Consider the following 23,003-nt stretch of genomic DNA (forward strand, 5'->3'; position numbering starts at 1 on the left):
TTCACAACAGCATTACTAACTGTGCTTCTCAAAGATAACGCTTTGGGGATACAAAAACATTTTCTCTAAGTTATTTCCTGTCACTTGCTTGTCTAGACCAACAGAACCATTTGTAATGCAATCACCACCCACTGCCTCGAAGCAAAACCAAGCAGATTCACTCCTGCCCCTCAAGAGTCTCTCTTCCCCCTTATTTTTACTAATTTCATGTGCCACTTGTGTGGGCAGAATCAAAGTAAAAAGAAATGGTGTTAGACTACTCGTTCATGTTTCATAAAAATGCACCAGTTGATAAATTCGAATCTCTGTGCCACCTTTAATCTTTATCCAAGGGAGAAACTGACTGTCAGTTCCAGTAGAAAACCCTTCAGTGGGTATCATGAAATAAATTACTAAAATGCTATACAACTTCATTTCCACTGTCAATAGGAATGTGTTTGCAGGGGAAATGCAATCATTTAAAATTCATTTCAAGTTCCCTGGCACCTACAGTTTCCCTGTTCAGCAAGAAGCAGTACTTTGGCATAAGAGTGCAGTTGCTGAGGCCACCAGAACTTAAGTGCTGGAATAAGGAAAATTCAAGGAAATCAGTTCTGTCCAGCTTTTGGGATACACACACAACAAAAAAAGAAAGAAAGAAAAAATAAAGGGGGAAAAGAAAAAAAAAAAAGAAAAAACCCCAGGAAGTTAGGAAATTTCCAAAAGAGCTGGACTGGATGAAAATGCCTGTGGTCCAATTAATGCCTCCACCCTTGTGCACTGGCCAGCGGAAGCCCAAACACTGTGGAGATATCTCAGCCTTCCACTAATACTTGGGAGGATGGGAAGACACCACTGCTGCCACATTTTCTCTCCCCCCTGAAGTATGTTTGAATACTTTCCCAGATAAATCTGTTTGTAACCAACCTTGACTAGCCAGTTTAATGAATAAACTACCATGTCACTGTATTTTAAACCCAAGATCTTTCACTCCCATCTTAAGTAGCCCTGCACCCTGGAAAAAGCGTGGCCTAGGTGGGGTTTGCAAAAAATTGATGAATTTGAGAAAGCTCAGAAATTGGCTACTCTCAAAGAACTAAATTATTTTACCACTTAAAAGTCACACGTCTGCTGTGCTTAAAAATGATGAATTCTCAATTTTTATAAGACTATCAAGGAAAACCTTTTCTTTCTTTCACACAACAGCGGAAAAGTGAAAGGCTTTCTCAAGTGTGTGCAGGCTATGCGGAAAAGCCATTCTGTCTTTCAGAATTCAACAAAAATAATCTGATTTTCTTTAAGTAATAAACATTAGTAGCACTGTCTTTCCTTCAGATTTTATTACCTCTAAACATAGGTCTCTAGCTGGGAATTGCTGCAACACAGGGAAAAAAATTTTTTTTTAAATTGCTTAGTCTTGTAACCAATGATTCTTTTTACTCTAAAGCTACATGAAGTCTACCAATAGCTAGTGGTTCTTCTGGATGAAACTGGCTTGGATGGAAACAAACTTGTACTGGCTTCACTGTCACAGGTGGCATTTGAACAAAATTTCTCAAGAAGCAATATTAATTTATTGCAAAACTTTCTCCACAGAACCTACAGTCATAACTTTCAGGACTTTCATAAAACTGCAGAGGATAACCTATAAAGTAAGCTTCATTTTAAAATCCGTAACACATTAGAAGTCATACTCTGCTAAAAGCTGACATCAGCTTGTCTCTTCCCTAAGGAAAACAGCTCCTTTAGTGAAACCTGAGACTCTTCTTACTGTTTCTAAATCCCAGCTAGAGCAGATCACATAGCCTTGGGCTTTCAAAGATCCACAAAAGCCAGCTCTGTATGAATGCAAGGTTAAGAAGTACAGGTTCAGTCACTGCAGGGGAAAGTAAATAGGCAGTAAAATGTAATTACTTGTTTCAACGTACTTAAATGCAGAAGTTTTAAGTGTCTGGGGGGAAAAAAAACCACCTTAAGATTAATTGAAGATTGATCTGGAACTACCCCTGCTTGAAACTGATTCTCCACAACATTTATCCTCAGTGTTAGGGTCTGGCTGCAGAACTGCCATCTCCTGACAACTAATGTCAGTTCCATTTTATTAAAGGAGATGTTTACACTATTAGCTAAATCAGTAGAGAAATAGCAAACCACTTGATCCACCTCTAACCCTCAAAGAGAAACAACAACAAAACTCAAACAAAAGAAAACCACTTAAATACACTAAAATACTGCCCCAAGCAAAGCCCTAGTAAACATACCAACTAAGCTTAAGAAGTAACTGACATCTCACAACAAGGGGAAGAAAAAGAAGGGGAAAAGAAGGTTTTTCTTAAATATTCTTTTTTATTCTGATTAAATCTTTAATAAGGGTGGTAAAATCTGCCCTTAGAAACTAATTCTGCAGCCTTTTATTTCCATAGCTATATCCCTTTTAAATTCCTTTGAGATTTAAATTTGAAGCTAGTAAATACAAACCAATGTTAATTTTGATGGACCCATAAGTGATTTTGCTTTAGTTGATTCTCCTTAGGAAAAATAAAAAAAAAACAAAACCAAATTACAGCAAAGTGCACTAATACTGGCCTTTTGTTTTCTATCCCAGATACTTCTTGGGTTCTTTTAATCCTAAATTTCATGGCCCTTGGGGATTTAAGATCGATTAACTTCAATTGTATTTTCCATTGCAACACTAGCTTTAGTAAATCTAGATCTAGTTTTTCAGACTAAATCAAGAAAGTATTTGCCTTGAGCTTATCTTTTTTTTTATATATGTATTCTTTTTCTTCACCCTCAACTTCTACATTTTCAACCTCTACATTTCCTGTCTCCTTCCTTTAGAATAAAAACTTAAGATGTAAATTTTATTAACCCTAAATGTCAAAGAGCTCTTCACTGTTCAAAAATTTTAAATTGAGTTTTTCCTTCTGCTTTTGGGATTGCCACTTGCTACCAAAAATTACCAAAAGTTACTAGTACATCAGTAATAACTGGAAAGAATTATGAATATCCCTCAGGATGACAAAATATAAGTTTCCACTGTTTGTAAAAAATGAAGAGCTGGATGTTAGATCAGACACTGATCTTACACAGGAAAGCTAGTCATGATGGTAAAGGCAACTTTTCACTATGTAGCCTGAAAGAAAGAAAAAAAGCATTATTTTTCAATTTTATATTAATCTGTATTAGTAAAAACATGTAGTCCAGCAACTGAGAGAACCTCTCATTCACCGCTGCACAAGATCGGCACTGGTTCGAATATAACAAAACTGGAAGACAACAGCTTGTCCTAACTAGTTAAACTATGCACAAAATTAAGAGTGACTGTGAGAACAACTTTAAATAAGTCTTTTAATCCCTGAACCACACCAACTAAATGTGCCATTTCAGTTGTGCTTTCATCCCTTACTTTAGTGGTATTTACTTAGTAAGAAAACACTTGCAAACATACATACTTCATTAGCAGTCATCTCTCCCCCTGCTATCTACAAATCCAAACATGTTCCAAGTATGTATTAGAACAGTCTCACTTCGAAGCAATCTACTGCTGTTGAGATTTCACTTCTGAGCAGTAAATGCTCAAAACTGTTGCTTTTCTTAAAGCAACTCCTTCAGTGTTCATAACCTCACTGCTCCAGCAGGCTCAGTTTCACATTCAAATAGCCCCAAGCAAATGTTTCCAATCTCAATTATCCTCCTTCGTTTTTCTAGGCACCCTCCCTGCTCCCATATGCTTGTTTGTAAAAGGAAGAATTTTCTATGTATGTACAAGCAGCACGGGGAGTCTTCCTCTGTAGCAGTCTGGTAATATCCACAGTTTTATGTAAGCACTGTCTGGAATTTGTTAAGTTTTTTCATTCTCTGCTTTGGTTTATACCAAGAGAATTGCACCCAGTTTCTCACTGACTTTGTAAAATATGGCATTTGCAAGGTCTTTTTAGATATGCTGGCCATTACTACCCAGGGTAAATACGACACTTCTGATATTTTTGGTCAGTTATCATGACCGTACTGTGGCTATGCTCTGCTTAGCATTAAATCAGTACTCCTAAGAGTGAAGCAACAAGAGAAGCACTAGGGAGTAAACAAATTTCACATCCTTTCATGCAATAGAGACATGCAGCCTCTCTAAACAAAGCTGAAAGACTAGCACTAGTTAGACCCTGTGGTGTGTTTATGTTCAAGAAGGAATACTGACATTTAAATACTAAATTTAACATTTAACAGCACAAATTTCCTAAGTGTTTTTCTTCCAGGGTTGGTCTGCAGTCTTCAAAAAGCTGAAGCAATGGTGTTGGGAAAGAATGGAAGGAGTGATGAGCTAGCATAATTTCTCTAGTGCATTTAGAAAGCCTGGAAAATAGCAGTGGTTCTGCTTTCAACTCTTTTTTCTTTTTTTTCTTTTATTTTCTTTTTCTTTTACAGATCTTCACTAATCTGTGATGCTTTCCATTACCTAGACAAACAGCTTTAAACTTAAATTTATGTTTAAATGAATGACTAATTGAACATTTTTGGAAAAAGAAGTGTTTTGCAAAAGAATCAAAATTAAACTCAAGGAAGTAAAAATATTTCCTATCAGACACATATCTCCCTTCCTCTACCAGCAGAGACCATCCATAACCTATTCTGCATTTCTGCTTCACTGAGAGGGTTTACACTGACATGATTTATCTACTGTTTGCTATGAACAAAGAGCCTGCAAAGGTTTGGTTATTGCAGCCCAGCTGATTCATGGCAACTCATTAGAGCCACATCACAACCATGTGCACCTGGTTCATAGTCAGTCCCAGTGGTTTAAAACCATTTGAGGGGTTTCTGTGGATACTCTAAAATTACCATTTGCTTCATTTACTTTAGATAGAAACATCAAAAATAGACTACAAGTAGTAGGCACTCCTTACCTCAAACATCGGCCAGCACTGTATATTTCAAGGGAGTTCATGAGAAACAGTGCAGAAGCCAGTTACAGGACAATGTCAGAATTTATGTCCCTAAACACGTGCATAGTCTGATAAGGTCGGGCACACTGCTGAGATTTTTAACTACAGCTAAATCCGTCTTGCAGTCTGAATCCTGTAACATTAAACTCTTGAAACTTTTCTCAGATAGTCTGTGTACTGAAGTGCAATCTCCAGACTCCTTTTGTAAAGCACACAGAGCTTCAATAAACCACAAACATTTTTATGCCAGACTGTGGCTACCCATTGTGAGATTCAGCCCATTTCTCTTCTGTTACTAGTTTCTATGTAACGCATACTAGGTGTCAGACTCTTAAGTGCCTTTAAGCCTATAAAGAATCTTATATCTCTGGCTCCTTAAATCCATTGATTTACTGGGTCTGGTATCACAAACAGTAGAAAGAGGAAACATTAAACAAAACATCTGAAAATATACATGTAAAGACTCTTTCTGAATACATGACATTTTCATACTGGTCGACGTTTATACTGGGTCAGCAGATGACTCACATGACAGTAGAAAATAGCTGCGTTTGAGGTGTTCTGTTAATGTAGCTAGCCAAAAACCCCTACTTTCTCCACAGACCACTTCTCTGCAACATGGACATAACGAAGCCTCATTTTTGAGCAATGTCTAACTTTATGCTTCTGTCATATAAATATACCCACTGTCTTTCAATTCTGAACTAAATATGATGGTTAACAAGACCAAACCTCCACTTGCTGTACACAGCAAGCAATGGTGTAGATCACGCAGAAAGGAGAGAATATAAATGCACCCTGTCTAAAAGAGTATCTGTTTTTTACAACTGTATCACTTGGTTTAATAAAGGATATTGCCTCTCTCAATAAACCTTGTTTGAGCTCAAGACAGAGTGATTTAATCATGTTTCTCTGAATTTTGATGAATTGTTGTAATGTTCTTTGATAAAACAGATTTTTTTAAAACTTTTTAATGTCTACATTTGTTTCCTTACATATTTGACACGGCTTTCAATATTTCAAGTTTCATTGTTTCATCATGCCTTTGTATCTATGAAAGGAAGAAAATGTGGTTGTTAAACCACAAAAATGGCTAACGGGAATAACAGGCTGTCAGACTAACTCTCATTCTTCTAATTCTGTTTCTATTGACACATATACACACATGTATATATACATGTGTGTATTACTTATACACACATGTACAAATGCATATCTAACCAAAGACATTTAAAACAGACTGTTCTTTTAAAGTAGTTTTTGCAAAACTAAGGCCACATAGTAAGGCAGGAAGGAATCCACATCAGCTCTGTGCAATACATATGTTTTCAAAACATCTATGGATATTAGCTGCAAAAGTGGCAAGCTGGGAAACCACACACACAACAAGTATCAGCATGCCTCTTTGTCATCTAAGCCTTCTCTTTTCTACTGAAAATTTCACCAAAATAGTGTCAGAACTGATGCTATGATAAATTTGGAATACTCTGAAAATGATCCCATCTGAGATTTCTGAGATCCAGAAGATTCCTATTTCTTGTATTTGTCAACAAGCTAACCCCGATAAGATGACCCTTTAAAATATACAACTAATTTCCCCATTATTTATTACTGAACAACAGCAGGTTGTACCCGAAACTGCAAAAAGAGGAAGAATGTCAGTGCAGCAACGAGAGAACTCCGACACCGCACGTACGCATCTTGTTCTGCACACAAAGGCAGCAAGTTGACGGATGGCTGTCTCCTACACAGATTTCAAGAAAACAAGACATCATCAGAACTAGTGCTTCTCACTTCTAAAGGTAGACTTTACTACTAGATGTAGAACCAAAAACAGGACATGACCTAGGGCAAGCTAAACAAAAAAGTGAGCTCTAAGCAATTTAGAAAGTTTGTTGGCGGTTTCCCTTTTTTTCTGGGTCATTTTTTTTCTTCCAGGCAGTAAGAAACAATTAATGTTCTCTTCAATCTGTTTTCCCAGAAGGTAATTACATGATTTAGTAAGTACCCGATTCTAGATAAACCTTTTTTCTCATTATACCAATACAGACGTATAGCAGCTGTTTCCCAGAGAATCAACATAACCAAACAAACCAAAATACACACTCCAGTTAACACTACCCAAACTGCTTATTGTGAAGGACTTTTACGGCACCATGGTTTCTGGTGTCAAATATCCGCATCACCTGCCAGTTTCAAGTTGACTTGCCTATAATAATTTTTTATTCCTCTACTATAGGGAAACCTCAGCTAGTTCCTTCAATGCTCTTTTTTAATGCCATTAACTTTACTTTGGACACATTATCAAGTTATATCCAAACAAGGTTGTTATGCAGACGACAATGCCTACAGCATACATATGCAGAAATTAAACACTACACAACTTAGTAGAGCAACTGAGAAATACCCAGCAGTTTCAGTCAATTATATGAGTAACCAGCTATGGTTACCAACCTTTGTAATTAAATGTCACAGACTTCAGATGCCAGCTCTCCTCTATGCATTTTAGGATTAAAACACCCTGGAAAAAAAGGTCTGATTTACTAAATCAAGTTAACTGAATAGACTGGTGTGGAATAAATGTAAAGAGCTGTAGTAACAATGCTCTTTTTAATCTTCCACAGTTTTGTCTGAAATCCAACATTACTTTCTTCCCCTGCCCCTCTCTTGGAGTGATTATCTTAAAAATATGACTAGTACATCCAAATATACTCCTTTTTCTAACCTCAAAGAACAAATGCAACAGAATGTGACTACTTGTTTAACACACCTAAAAGAAAAGTTATTTCACATACCTTCATAACATAAATTCTCAGTATATGCCTTCTCTTCTATAAAGTATATATTACATTTATGCTAATAATGAGTTCTACATAAACTATTTGATTTTAGGACAAGAGGGTATGGTCTTAAGCTGTGTCAGGGGAGGTCAAGGTTAAATATTAGGAAAAAATTTTTTACAGAGAGAGTAATCTGACTTTTGGAATGGGGTGCCCAGGGAGGTGCCAGATTCACCATCCCTGGAGGTTTTTAAGATGAGACTGGATGTGGCACTTAGTGCCATGGTCTAGTAACCACAGTGGTGTTGGATCAAAGGTTGGACTTGACGATCTCAGAGGTCTTTTCCAATCCAGTCGATTCTATGATCTTTCTCCATTCACTCTACTATTCTTTTTGTAATAACTGTGATTCACCACATCCTGTCTGTATTTGCATTCCCGCACCTAGTTGCTGCAGCACATGAAGGCTGCTCAGCAGCACATTAGGTTCACAGTTCTTATATGCCACAAGTGCAGACATCCCACAAGCCTATTCCTACCACCTCACAACTCATTTTACACAGAGTAGCTAAACCAGATAAAGAACAATTTTAATATCTCAAAACAAAAGCCAAGATTAGGAACTTTCATACCTTAGCTTTCTAGAATTGTTTTATGTTAAAAAGCTATCAGCTATATAGCCAGCTAGAGAAATGTCAGATTATACATGTTTTTATTAAGTTTTCGAAAGCAGTAAAGGGAGTGAATACCGTAGAAACATATTGACATCATAAAAGAAATTTGTTTGTTAGTTGGTCATTATGAACATCAAGATGGATTTAGATGTGCCTAATTACAAAGATTTCAGTTAGAGCAATCTGAATCTACACCAGTTTAGGAAAGGTCACGTTCTTCCCTAAAATCAATATCATAACTAGAGAAAATGAATATCTGATAATCTTTTTTTCTCTTAAAGATAAATAGAAGACCCATCTGCACCCTGTTTCCTAGAATTTGGCAGAAATGGCTTCACACAAGCTGCTATATAGTGCTTTCATGAACATGTCAGAAAATTTGAATTCAGCTAAATATATACATATATGTGTGCCCTAAACATCAAAACTTAATTAAAATGCAAAAATTATTATTAGGAATTATTTTTTCATAATACAGTGTTGATTGTGAACACTGGGAATAAACAGTCAAGTTTATGTTATTTTCTTCAGTCAGTAGGGTCTGAAACAGTCAAATACAAAGAGCACAGCCACACAATATGAAATCATATCAATTATCTTCAGTCTCTTAATCTACATTCTAGCTATATTTCTAGAGTATTTTAGAATCCCGTTTTATCTGTATTTGTAGTCACTCATAGCTGCAGTGTTGCCAAACAGTATTTGTAAAGCTGTGAAAACAGGCACGTCCAAAACTGTTTTGCTCAAGCATGCCATCATTGAACTGAGTTGTTTCAGAAAATTTTTTTAGACAAACTAGGAAAAGGCTGAGGTAGTTAATTCCCATTAACTAACAAGAGTTTTAAAATCAGTAGAGTGATGAGATACTGCTAAATGGAATGTCATCCTGACCAGAATGCACTCTTTTTTAATACTTCATTTTTGGTGCCAAACCACTCGCAAGGAAGGCTTCTTAAATTCAGTGGGGGTCAGAAGTTTAGTTTATTCAGCAAGAATAACACTATTAACAGCTACTGCTCTTTCATGTCAACATAGTTAACACCCACACATTCCAATTCTGGTTAATGCAGGCCAGTCAAGGAAGATTGCAGTTGCTAAGGGCAGTCATCTCTGCAGGGATATTTTAAAACAGAATTTATACTGTGCTTTAAAAACAATCTAAAAGGATCAATCTGCCTTATGAATCTGCTGTAGACATACACAGAGAGAAAGATGGATGGATGAAAGTATATAAAAGCAAGTAAATCTGACTCTATTGATTTTTGAAAGGACAGTGTAGAGCACTTTGGTGAGGTCTTATATATCACTGCAAAGGACCAAATACCATTTTGCATATGGTGTGAAGCATGTCAGGATTTATCATGAAGCATTACACTGCTGTATTCTGTCATTATATGATTTTGTAAATAATCTTGTTTTCACTGTTGAGGAAGGTAGGTCACTAAAAATTAAATAATCCTCAAAAGCAACATAAGAAAAATCACAGGAAGACTTTCAGGCAGGTATAAATGGAGACATATGCTATTATTAAACCACAAATTGCAGAAATTTAGTGTACACATGCAGTATTTTTAGCAGGAGAAAGCTGGTATTTTAATAATGAGCTTTTGAAAACCAAAATGGAAAAATCTGCATATCACAGCATAATCCTCTTCCTACTTTGTTCTAATTCATAGCAAATCAATGCTTAGTGTTAACCAAAGCTCTCCAGCACTCCTACTTGGACAAATGCCTTCAAAGGATATTGAAGAAATCACTCTGGTTTAAATAGCACTTCTTCACCAGATGGAACACTTTTCTTCAAGCAAAAATGCTTTCATCTTAAATTGTTATATTTCCAATAACCAAAATGCAAACAATAACCACATCAATTTGAATTTCCATGGGGTCTCTGGGGCTTCTATTTTTATGTAATGGTGGCATTTCCTATCATAGTGTCTGAATTCCAAAATATTCAACTTTCTAAGCTTTCATCTAAAATATTCATATATCCACTCCCATCACATATACACACCCTCATTATATATATTTAAATAGCACATTTATGCTATTTTATTAGCGATTTCTTCATATGCTTTTCTTAATACAGCAAGAGGATACAATTCTATTGTTAGCTTGGGTTACATGGTAGGTCATTTGGAAAACACAGTTGCTTTAAATAATAAAAAAACTGCCATTTGTTTTTAAAAGAAAAACTCACTAGGTGAGCCATACAGCTGTGACTGCCATTGTACATAATGGCATCCCAACAGACTAGCAAGCCTTTAGCTAGCACCAAGGCACATACAGCAGAGTCTCCTCCTTCTTAACACATCTCACAGACAAACCTAGTGGAAAAAACAATTTACCTTCTTCAGTTTCATGCCACACAATTCCTTCCAAGTTCACGCTGGTCCCAGGCTCACAGGGTCCAAGGCATTCAGGTTCTGTTACTACTCCAACCTCGCAAGTATTTACACCCACTGAACGAGTCCGTACCAAAAGCTGCTCGACTGGTGCTGCAATATTGGATGAAGATGGGGAAAAGTAGGAAGGCAGAATCTGAGGTGTGATACTGCTGGAAATCGGAGGTGGAGGTGCAGGCACTGTAAACAGGGGATCAACCTGAAAACAACAGACAAACTTACTATAATGGTGCTGTGAGAGTTAAAAAAAAAAAAGTAATAGAAAGCCTAGTTTGCTGAGACTGCATTTCTGTATGCAGGGATTTGGTCTATCACAAGTAATTTCAGTCTTATGAGTTCAATTTTTTTGACATCAGACCAAATGCTGCACATGAAAAATTTAGTACATAAATATCTATCATGCTTAACAAGAGAACCTGCTAAGTTTCTACTAGACTATTCCCTGTTGTCATAGACTGCTAGTACAAAATAATAATAAATTTTTAAAACAAAGATTAAGGTCACTTTTCTCTTGGTGCTGACAGAGACTGATTTGTGGATGGAAATTAATTTTGCAAACTGGAAACTTCATTTTCTATTAAAACAAAAACATTTATAAAGACAGTACAAAGACATAAATGCCATTCTTTCATGTGCATTATAGGGAAATTAGCAGTTGGAACAGTTCTAATATCCATATGGCAGCAAGTATAATCTCTTGTCTTCCAATCATTTAAAATACATTAGGATCACCCACCTAACAGCTTACAGTCAACATTTACATCTTTCTCCTTGAAATAACAGATGAGGACTTTTATAACAATCTACCCAAATCATCTAATTTCTCAGAGTTTCCAAAAAGCGTATTTAGAAGAATACAATGTGCCAGACAAGCAGTCTGTACACAGACAATGCACAGAAACAATAGCTATATATGAACTAAAGAAGTTATCTTTCCCGTATGACTTCCAATATACTTAGTAGCAGATTTTCTGCATAAAGATTTGGCCCAAGGATTTTCAATGTTTTACTATGGCATAAGGTCCTTTGCCACATAAAAGATAGCTAGATGAGGATATGAGTGTGCCCATTCAAACAGCTAAACCACCTAAAACTCCACTGGATCATAGACATCACACAAAGAAATTACCCTTCAATCTAATGATTTTTTAAATGGTTGTTTTCTAGCTGCATTCAAATATGTGATCACGTGCCTTCAAGTCTGCAGTTTTTAATACTGGACGTCACAAGTAGACTCAACAGAAAAGACATAATGACTCAGCGTACATCATCTAGGTTTCATTCTAATGTATCTTAATGTAGGTGAAAGGTAATTTGCTTTCTTGTAAAGCAAAATGGGGATACAAAGAGAAGGACAGATTAAAGAGTATCATCCTTGTATTATAAAATTTTCATATCACAGATCAGCTCACTTCATCATAATGAGAAAATAAAATGGAAATCAAATAAGAAGAATTTTTTTTAAAGTGTAACAATTGTTACCATTGCCCTTTGTGACAATTCTTTGCTTTGAGTATTATTCATAGATACAAACTGAGAGCCAAGGCTTTTAATTGTGCACGCAAGCCTTAAGCATGCTAAATACTTACCAAGAACATAGCAGAAATGTTTTGTATGATCTTTATATGACCAGCCTGGATTTCAATCTCAATTACACTAGAACTAGGGAGGAGAGAGGAGTGACCTATAACCACAATCTTCTCCAAACTAGTCCTCATTTAGAGGGGTTTCTTTTTATTGAGAACTAAATCTTCAGGTAAAACAAAGAAAAAAAAAGAAAAGTTAAAAAAAAAATAACACCGAAACCAAAGCAAAATATGAATACTAAAAACATACCATCAAAACTCTACTGATTAAAGCAGAGTTTCTACAGCATAAGAACAATGCAGTCAAGCAATGGTATCTTTATTCTTCTCTTTATACCAACAGAGTTGCAAAGTTAAAGCACAGGCAGAATGCTTTGCAGAGCAGTCTTGAATGCACTCGGGCAAGTCAAATATGAACTGGCCCCCAGGAGCAGCTGTTACTTGCAATATCTAATGGTGCGCATCACACAAAACCATAACTGTGTATGCCTAGCATGGGGAGACACTGATTCTATGCTACACAGATTCTGGCTGTCTGATGCCAAGTGGAAGCACATGGTTGGATGGCACAGAGCCCTGCTCCCTGGCACTGACTGTGTAATGATGCTCTGTCAACGAAATGGGGTCAATGTGTACCCCAGGCAGAATTTACAGGAGTTCTTAAGATACCTTACTTGAAACGAGAAGAGAATCCAGATCTGTAATCGGCAGGTAAATGGAGCCTAGCACTTAAGAAAAGCTAAGCCATATCCATTTATAAACCCAAGAACTGCTGATGAATGGCCTGTTTGATAGTTTACATGGAGTTTTGTTAAGTTGTGCAAAACCTCCTACTACACATGCAACATTATTCTTCCATCACGAAGCCAGAGGAAAAAAAAACAAAATATTTGCTATTGTCATTCTAAATTAGCCAATGTTTTAAACGGATGTAGACTAAATTGGCAGATGTGTTTTCCATTTTCCCAGTATTATAAACAGTGAGAGGGAGCTAAAGAAAGCATGGATCTAACAGTGTATCCTATTAAGTTCTTTGTTACAAATATTTGTACTCAGTTCTGGCTTATTTAGACCTACTAATAAATGTTCATATTTTCCACTAGAAACATTCACCCAGGACAAGGCCAAATAGTGGCTCTTGAACTAAAAGGGGCTGTTTCTCTGTGAATTAAAACACTAAATTTATGGTCAAGAATTAAGTGGACATTTACTGTCCCCAAGGTGCATGTTCATTACACAAATATGACCTTAGTCACAAGAAAAAAATATGCTAAACTTAAATATTGCTCTAATTTTTACCATGTTTTAGTATTATCCCATGTTGTTTGATAATCATAACATCAGCACAGCTAAGTGGTGCTTCCTAGCGATCATTCTGGTGACACAGTTGTTTTCATGAATTCTCCAAAGGGCACTGATGTAAGCCATTAGAGGCAAAGAGAAGCAGGAAGGCCCCCAACATCCAGTGGAAAAAAGGCACATAAGACTAACATCTGGTGGTGGCAGTCTGTTAAACTGAGGAAAGTTAATGTCAAGACCAGATGCGCTGCAGTTTCTCACTGTTATTTTTTCATTATTATTCCCAGGTGTTGGTGCATATTGAGCAGTAGCTTTGCTGTTTATCACACAAGATATTCCAATATGAGATTGAAAATCTGAATCTGAGGAAAGTTATTTACACAGATGCTCTCCTTATATACACAATCAAAGGAGTACAAAAAGACAGAAATATTGAAGTAATATTTACTTCCCGTAATTCCAAGAGCTTTTGAGAACTGACTGCTGACAAAGGCTACAAGGCTGCAGTGTTATTCATGGCAGTTTTCCACTGCCAAGTGTTTAACTGTATCAGAGAGCTATGATGCTTAGTAGCAGAAAGCTCACAGAAAATGAAGACAGCTTGCCAAGCAATGTAGCCACTGCTCCATGGAGCATTCCTTTACCTGAACACTCACACACACACAAAAAAAAAGAAAAAATCTATCTTGGTGATGCATAACATTAGTCAGTATGAGGAACAGCACACATAAGGGAAAGGAAATATCATCCTAACTAAAAATAGGCAAGACTTTCTAATAAACAAGGTTCTCCTTCAGCTGCCTCTACATGCTGGAATCAATTTCTCGTTATCAAAATTCACCTTCCTGATTTAATCAAGATATGTCTTTGAAGATATATCTCAACCATGACATAGTCTACCAATCTAAGACCAAATGGGGTCATACACTACTGCAGTGTCACCCACCAGGTGATTTTGCACATGCCAACAACCATTTAATCCCTCTACCAATACAGAGCCTGGAGGGAGGCAGAGGAGCAGGTTTAAGGCTAAGCGTAAGCCCTTCCCAGAAAGTACTGCTTTTTAAATTGAGAAAAAAAAATCTGCTGTAAGCATTCTCAGTGGGAACATCTGCATTAGCAGAAAGGATGTGAAAAGAAGATCAGAATCCTATTATAGGATCTACCCAAAAAACAAAGCCTGACTCTTTGCAAAACTAAATCCTTCCTTTAAAAAAGACACCAACATAAAGAATGAAAGGAGTAAGAAACTCCCAACCTTGAAAATTACATTGACAAGTTCTTTAGAATTATGAATTAATACTTCTAAGAATCACTATGTCTGAAAAGGAAAACAGGAACTAAAGGAATTCAGCCCCATATAGTTTATCTCCTACAAATTGCTTTCTCTAGATTTTAAGGTGAAAGGAAGACTAGCTTGTTTTTACATAAGGTATGCTTGCCTCTACTTCAATTTTCTAAAGCAACAGTGACCTCAGAAGACCTCATCGTAATCTCGTGCACAGCATCATAAATCAGAAGTAATTCTAATGAAATCAATGAAACTACTTCAGGAGAAAACAAATGTGGGAGAATGTGACATGAAAAAATGTCTGTGTGCTCAGCAGTGTGTCTGCATTTCTAGACATCTCAGTGATCTTTAAAACTCTTCTTGTTACAAACCTTGCCCCATAAAGAATTTGCACCTCTAAAAACCAATGCTATTCTTTCATACTCTACCATTTAACAGAAATTAACCCTATGAAGAATCTCCATTTCAGCTGAATTATCTCAATTTCATCTCAGTTCAGTATTTCTTGCATATAAATTCACATTAGACACCATCTCAGAAGCATTTTGACACCATGCCTAACAGAAATTATATTTTGTTTCTTCAAATATTCTACATCAAATTGTTGGGGGAGGAAAAAAGGTCAGTGACGTGAAGGGCATGCATAGAAAATAAGAAAGAAATACTACAACACATAGATGTAGAAAAGAATTTCTGTCATAGGACAGACATATTCATTACAAGCCTTACATTCAAAATACAGGCAGGTCAGAGTACTAAGAATGTTATTTATTTTGGTCAACTTAATTGAGAATCACAAGAGCTTATATACAAAAGAAGAATGAAGATTTACACTGCCTAAATTTCATACAAATTTCAGACTTAAAAAACATATGTTCAATAATAATAATAATAAAAGCTTATGCTTTAGAAATATTGTATTATGGACAAGAAACCTAATGCGTAATTGTGTTGAACAGATTAACACAAGTAGCATCTAATTGGAGTTTCCAAGTATGTTCTACTCTTAAAAATAACTTCTCCAATCAACTGAGTAGTAGGAGAGAGCAAAAAGACACACTAACAGAAACTGACACAATTTTTCCTAGTAAAGCAGCAAATTATCACGTCTGGAATGATTTCAATATTCTGAACATTTGTTATTAAGCAAAAGAATATCCACTTAAAACTCTTACTTGCTAATAAACTTTTACTATATGGAACAAGGAAAAAAATCCCCCTTGTACTCAAGATACTCTATGCCACCGGCATCAGCTGCATTAACCAATATGCACAGTTCTGCGAACTCCTAATCTTTCCACACTTACGTGTTCTTCCTACATATTAACCTTCAGACCTCCTCAGACATTAAGAGACTGTATCTGCAGCACCTCCACCTCGTTAATATTTTATTTTTAGGACAGCATTAATATAAAATCAAGACCATGATGAACAGTCAAAGCTTTGAGTAGGGTCTAATGCAGCACAGTGGTGCTAAACAAAAGACAAGCAAACTTCCTTGTTCTCTCTTATATCTCCTATTCTAGCTCAGATGCTTGGGATTTCCCAAAGCCATTCACCCATTTTACTGAGACAAAGATTAGCATTTGACAGCTGCCAGTGATATCCTTCTGCCAAGACTGTGCCTGTGAAAAACTGTATGTCAACTCGAATGTTTGGCAGAGTCCTGGGAGGATGCCCAGATCACCACCTGCACATTTCTAGTAAAGGCATTTCTTCTCATTCAGCCCCAGAAAATCATGTTCATTGAGATAATTGTCTCTAGAACACCTTTCTGCATTGAATCTTCATTTCTTCTGGTCAGCTCTTCAATTTGCACTTCCAAACTTTTATACAGTCGGTCAGCATGCTTTAATATAAAATAAACAAGAACTAAAATTCTCTCAAGATACCTGTCCCGTGTAGAGAGGTACACTGTATTCCACAATCAAGAAATGAATTTTTCTGGACAGTCAAAAGAGGAATTTCTCTGAACTGTCTGGGATTAGACAGAATGTGCATAAGATGTTGTCCAGTATCTGTCAGTGTCACGCAACTGAATATGGCAAAAATCAAGGCATGTCAATATTGTTGGTAAGGGTTGGGTACCGCTCTTTCAAGTTATGTGACCCTTTAGGAGCTTCTTATTTGAAAGAAAAAAACCCCTTCATTTTAAAGATGACAACCACCTCTTTTTCTTCCAAAATTTCTGCTACACTCAACCTGTCAGAGTTCTGAGCCTGAAAATAGATAAAGTATTTTCTTATGGAAATTTCATAGCATTACAAATAAATGTTATCCTGCATTTTCCAATGTTTATTGCTATCAAGTGTGAGACTTGTAAGAAAGAAGGCATGGTTGCTCTATGACATATCAAGACACCACACGACCAGGGTAAAATTTCTCACTCTTAATTGTGTATAGGAAGATAACAGTTAACTTGATTGCACTGTTTAACAGTTTCATTACAAATTTTCATCAATATTGAGAGTTTTTCCAGGAATGCACAATGTATAATAGAGTGGCAAACAAAACTCAGAAGAGAAATGGCTTCCTTGCACCTTTCTGACTTTCTGCATGTCAACTGCCTTTTAGCCATTTGCCAACCACTCATTTTGCGAGTGCGAAGTTGCACACATTATGACTCAGGCTGTTCTTCCACAATTCAATAAAATTTTGTTGGGAAACATCAACTGAACTATTAATTTTTCTTCCAAAAGCTTGTCAAAGAACATCTATCATCTTCAGAAATAGAACTGAACTTTCTTGATGTTCTATGTATACCAAAAGCTTTTACTTGCCTGACTAGATTCTTATGGATGACGTTTTTAGCATGTTCTGAAAATAGAGTATTTGGCTTGATGGCCCCATATTTATTGGTGTCTACAGACCCTAAGATTTTTTATTTATCTAGCCCTTAGGTTTTTTAGGCAAGACAGGTGGGTCTTTGGCTAATATATTCTTGTATTATTGCCCTACATCTCCGGCTTGTGCTTTTTGATAGGGTATAGATCCCATATCAGTTAGTTTTTCTTTATATTTCTTAGACCGACTTTACAGTATTAGCTACAAACTACAAAGTGTAGAATATTGTGTCCTAATTTTATTTAAAAGACAAGACAGTATTATTACTTTTAAGAATGGGATGTACACATTATTATTTAGCAAGTCACTAAAAGAAACACCTCTAAAATGACCTTTCAGCTTTCCTTTTCACTGTGATAGTTCAACTGAAAAAAGAGCTGAAGCATTAGTGTTTAGCTCTCCCTGAAATTGCCTACTGCTGGATATCTATAGTTAAAAACAAAATCTTAATTCTCAAATGCAGTTTGATGTATTTACATTGCCTTCAGGAAAGACAATATATGTCTTTTTTTTCCCTTCTCAACTGGTGTACACCTTCGCTGGTGTTAATCTAAAGTAGTTCCACTCAACCTTAACTACAGGCAGCATTTGTACTGCAGTGGTTGTTTTACCACTTAGCATTTCAAATAAAAGCTCTAAAAAAAATTCTGAAAATCATACACGGATAGTGAAGATTTTTAAAAGGAAAAGAATCCTTATGAGGAAGAAACTGCTGTTTCCTCCAAATTGCTAGGTTAGTGTTAGTTTTTTTTCTTTTTCTAAACTGAACACAGTACTGATGCAAAGTGTTCAATAACCCTTAACAATGAGACTGATGGATTAATCTTACAGCATGAAGGCAAATACAAGAATTGGAATCAGCAGGGAACTCCTTTGAAATTTGCTTACCCACTTGCCATTAAGTAAAGAAACCCAGACTTAGTGTTCTCATAGTTCTTTCTCATGAGAGCATCTACACTATCAACACGAAATTATCTGATTACAGGTTACCTAACACCCAGCCAAATCTTGTCCTTTCAGTGGCTTAGAATGAGGTCGCCTTGAGATCTCTGTTCTCATGTCCCTATCTCAACAACATTTTTCACTAGTGATTTAGATTTAGTACCTTGAGATCTTCACTAGCATGTTCTCTAGGAACTCAAACACAGACAAAAGTTTATATTTGAATAATAAGGGCTTATGATTCCTGTCTTACTGAGAAACAATGCAGGCAAGCAAAGGACCTCACTTCACACAGAAAATCCCACACATCATTTTTGAAAACACCTTGTGCTTCAGTATGTCCTTTCTTACACTCTCATAGATTATTTTTATAGTGTAACAGCATGATCAACACCTGCTGCAAAAGAAGCTCCTTTTCTGTCTAAATAAAGCAAAAGAAATCAGCAGCTCAAATATTCCACTTTTCATGTGTTATATTCTCCAGTTACTTGCACCTTCTAGTCTATGCTCTGCCCTAACTGTGCATATCCTCTCTAATCTATCCACTGCATAATGAGCTCATAACAAAGAACAAAAAAAAAAAAAAAACAAAAAAAACCACACTTTTTTATGCTTGGTAGAAATTCAAATGTCTTGCTCAAAAAAATAAACTTAATCTAAGCTGTCATGAAATCATGAAATGGCTCTGGCAGTTGTATCAAACTATCCAGACACGAACAGATCCTTTGAAGAAATGAAACTGCAGTTTATCAAGTGTGATTTATAAGCAACACTGATTTAGCTAGGAGATAACACTGCTGTCTAATCATTAGTAGTCAGACAACAGCCATGTGAACACATCAATTATGGGCCACTGCCAAAAGCCCTTGAGATCCCAGAGATTAACAGCCAATCCTCTGTTTTACAAGCTCACATCAAAAAGAATATTAATAAGAGGAGGGGCAATGTGAAAGCTTGTCAGAGTAATTCATGCACTAAAACAAGGCATTTTTCCCTTTGCTCTGCCTTGAACTGGTCCATGAAAAAAGCTGGCATCAGCTACAAAGCATGAAGCTGCCAATGTCTCAGAAAATGTTTTTCATTAACATATGGGAAGTTGTGAAAGGCTGGAAAAGCTCTATTTGGTGGACAAAGGCGACAACTTCTATCTGTTCCTTTCCTGAATGTATCAATCCTGCAACTATTACTCAGATATTTGAACATGCATGCACAAAAGTGCTTGATGACTTTTCTCTCCCTCAAAACCAGACCTATTTACTATTTACAAAACAGACAGCCTTCAAGGCATCCATTTACTTGTTTTGCTAATGACTTTGAAAAACTAATGTATAAATGCTACCAATTTATCTTCAGGTTCATTTTGGTGTTCATATGTGGGAAAAAAAAAAACAAAATTATGCCTTTCTTACTGACTTCTATGCAGAGTGGTTAACTAGAGGTTTACTCTTCTTACATATAAATGAATGGAAATGAGACGAATATAACTCCAAAGACAACAGTTACTCTTCTGCACAAAAGTAAACATGCCTATAAAGATGGATGTCAAACAACTTGTTGCTGGCACTTTAAATGCAGCAAGTTTACTGGAGAGTTTAATCCCATCACTGGCTGCTGAGAGTCCACTCTCTCTGGTCTCTACTCAAGGGCCTAAAAACAGAGGTCTTAGAGTATGGCTGCAAAAAACTTACATTCAATTCTACCAATACTGTGTACTTAAGGGAAGAGAGAATTTCGTTTTGGGGGATTTTCCAGAGCTCCCTTTATACAAGCTGCCTCCGTTACTGCTAGTAATCAACCTCTGAGCAAAGAGGAAGCAAGACACAGGAACCTTTTCAACTGTCTTTGCTGCTCCAGAGCCAGTAGCTTTAGGCACAGCTCCACAATACATATTCTGTTTTCAGAGGAGCCAGTTTAAAAGTTCCCACTTCGTCTTCCAGACACTCGTTTCCTTCACTTGTTCTTACATGGAGTATAACACATACACATCCTACTGCAGGATGGCGCACTGTTTGTCAAACTGACACAGCTAAGAGAGTCTTAACTACTCAAGGAAGCACACACAGGCAGGACGTGTTTCAAGCACCAGATTCACATTGTGGAACTCCCCCTTTAGTAAACAGCTGGAGCAAAGAGAGAGATCAGTCCCAGGCTGTTTGCTCAAGCAACCATGGCAATGTTAGCTTCCACAGCTTTATTGCTTCAGGGACACTTGTAATGACAATTTTAACTAAGGGTACAGTCTTGCATCATTCCTTGTGTTACTGCATCTGTGGACAACTTGTATCTGGACAGAATAAAATCCCACAACTTGTCCACACTTTTGGTGGTATTCATTTTGACATGCCAGTTAATTAAAAAAGGTCCATGGGAAAATGTGACAGAGATAGCCCAGTCTGAAATCGGTTTCAGAGGTGGAACCACAGCCTATGTGTATGGTTTGGATGGAAGGAGACAGAAGACTCACACAATCATTCTGACAGCACAGACATGGAGATGGCAACTGCTAGAGAAATGAAACATCTTAAACTCACTTGATTAAGCACAACTGATGTTTGATAGCTTAATACTGTGTAGGAGAGTCCTTTGCTAACTTAGGTTTGCACTTATTTTTCCATAGCAAAAGCAATGCCTGGAACACACCAGGTCCTTAAAGATCTATCACCTGCAGTTTAACGACTGACACAATTTTAGAAATATATTTTTTCTTACACTAGACATGTTTTGGGAGTATATGTACTGTTCTAAGAGACTCTCTGATATACACCCAAAAAAGAACACCATGCTATGAGCGTCACCCAAAAACATCTCAAGTTTTTAATTTCAGTGTGTTCCTTCTTTCTGTCACTCTCTGTGAACTAGTGATTTTGCAATTCAATCGCTTAAAAGCTAACCTGGGAAAACATTTATCAGGCAGATCTCTTCCAAAGCAGTAACTTCCTAAGCTTATCATGAAAAAAGAAAGTGATTCGACCATTGTAGAGTTGATAATGGTGAAAAAAAAAACCAAAATATTCTGAGGCCATGTTTTTGTTAAACTGGCTGAGACAGGAAATTTGTCTTCCAAGCATTCTCTAACATTGTTTTCAAATTTGAATGCATTATTACAATAGCAAATGTTGGACTTAATGCACCAAGTGACATGAGGTAAATTTGACAGCAGTGACTTCCCAGTATCTAGCAAATAAAAAAAGAGACTATCTATTTTTAGACTACTCAAAAAAGGATCAATTTTTTAAGTTTCTGATATAAAGACAACATTTCCAGAAACCGCTGAACAAAAATCCAGGAATTTTCAGATGTCTCATACTAGGCAATTAGATCTCTCATAAATCATCATTGAAAAATTTAAGAACATAAACAACATAGTCCTTGGATCAGTGGGATCCTACCAGAAAAACAGAGATTTTATGTGACTGCAATGACTCTTAGATTGGCTCTTACTATACCTCCTAAGTCACTACCAAGAAATGGAGGACAAAACAACAAGTGAAAAGAAACCCTTTTATAAAGTGGAGGGCAACACTCAAATCAAGTTATTTTTGGTGGCAATCCTGTACAAGTGCTCTGCAGGTTCTACATGGCACCACTCTCAAGGAAGTGTCAAAACAGTATAGACAGGAGTGCTGTAAAATGGGGAATGTGTTAGAATAGAATAATCGGATGACAGCCCTAGTACAGAGCTCCTGATGATGCACAGCAGCACGATCTTTATTCCAAGCAACACTGAATACTTTTTAAATTTACTATTAGAAAGGTTTTCAGCACTAAGTGTGTCAAGCTCTAAACACTTACTTGCTTTAAGGCAGTGTTAATGAGTTGGCTAATCACACAATTTTATAGTTCTATAATATACTGTGCTGTAAAAATTAAATCAGTGTTTATTACACCCCTACTACTTTTCCTTTCCTTCTTACTGGACTGACTCTTGGATGTATTAAATGGATTAAAGCAAGTACTGTACTACAATAAAACCTAAAAAGTGTACTAAGTTGACAACAGTTCTCAATATGTATGTAAACAGTATTTTAGTTCAAAGCCTATCTGCAAACAAAGTGGTCCAAAACACTACTTTCACACGCTGAAATTAATGGCATGCTTATTTTTCAATTTGAGGGAGCTACTCCACCAGAAAATGTAGCAAATTGTATCAACAGTAAAATACACTATAGGAATACCAACAAATTAAAAATTAAGTGACCTTGCTTATATTATTACTAATATTTTTGGCAACTGAAAATCAAAAAGTTAAATTTTCTTGCC

At 36.4% G+C, this 23,003-nt stretch overlaps 1 protein-coding gene across 5 annotated transcripts in view; it reads right to left on the reverse strand.

Annotated features, from left to right (window-relative positions):
* ZNF608 (zinc finger protein 608) overlaps positions 1 to 23,003 on the reverse strand; it is an 86,743-nt gene that overhangs the window by 36,345 nt on the left and 27,395 nt on the right. For all 5 annotated transcript variants that reach the window (XM_027670898.1, XM_027670896.1, XM_027670897.1 and 2 more), the window contains exon 3: positions 10,725 to 10,980. In XM_027670898.1, the coding sequence (XP_027526699.1) occupies positions 10,725 to 10,980 (256 nt within the window). The remainder of the gene's footprint in view (positions 1 to 10,724; positions 10,981 to 23,003) is intronic.

This window comes from Neopelma chrysocephalum, unplaced genomic scaffold, assembly GCF_003984885.1.
Source record: "Neopelma chrysocephalum unplaced genomic scaffold, ASM398488v2 Primary Assembly neopelma1_96942, whole genome shotgun sequence".
Lineage (NCBI taxonomy): Eukaryota > Metazoa > Chordata > Aves > Passeriformes > Pipridae > Neopelma > Neopelma chrysocephalum.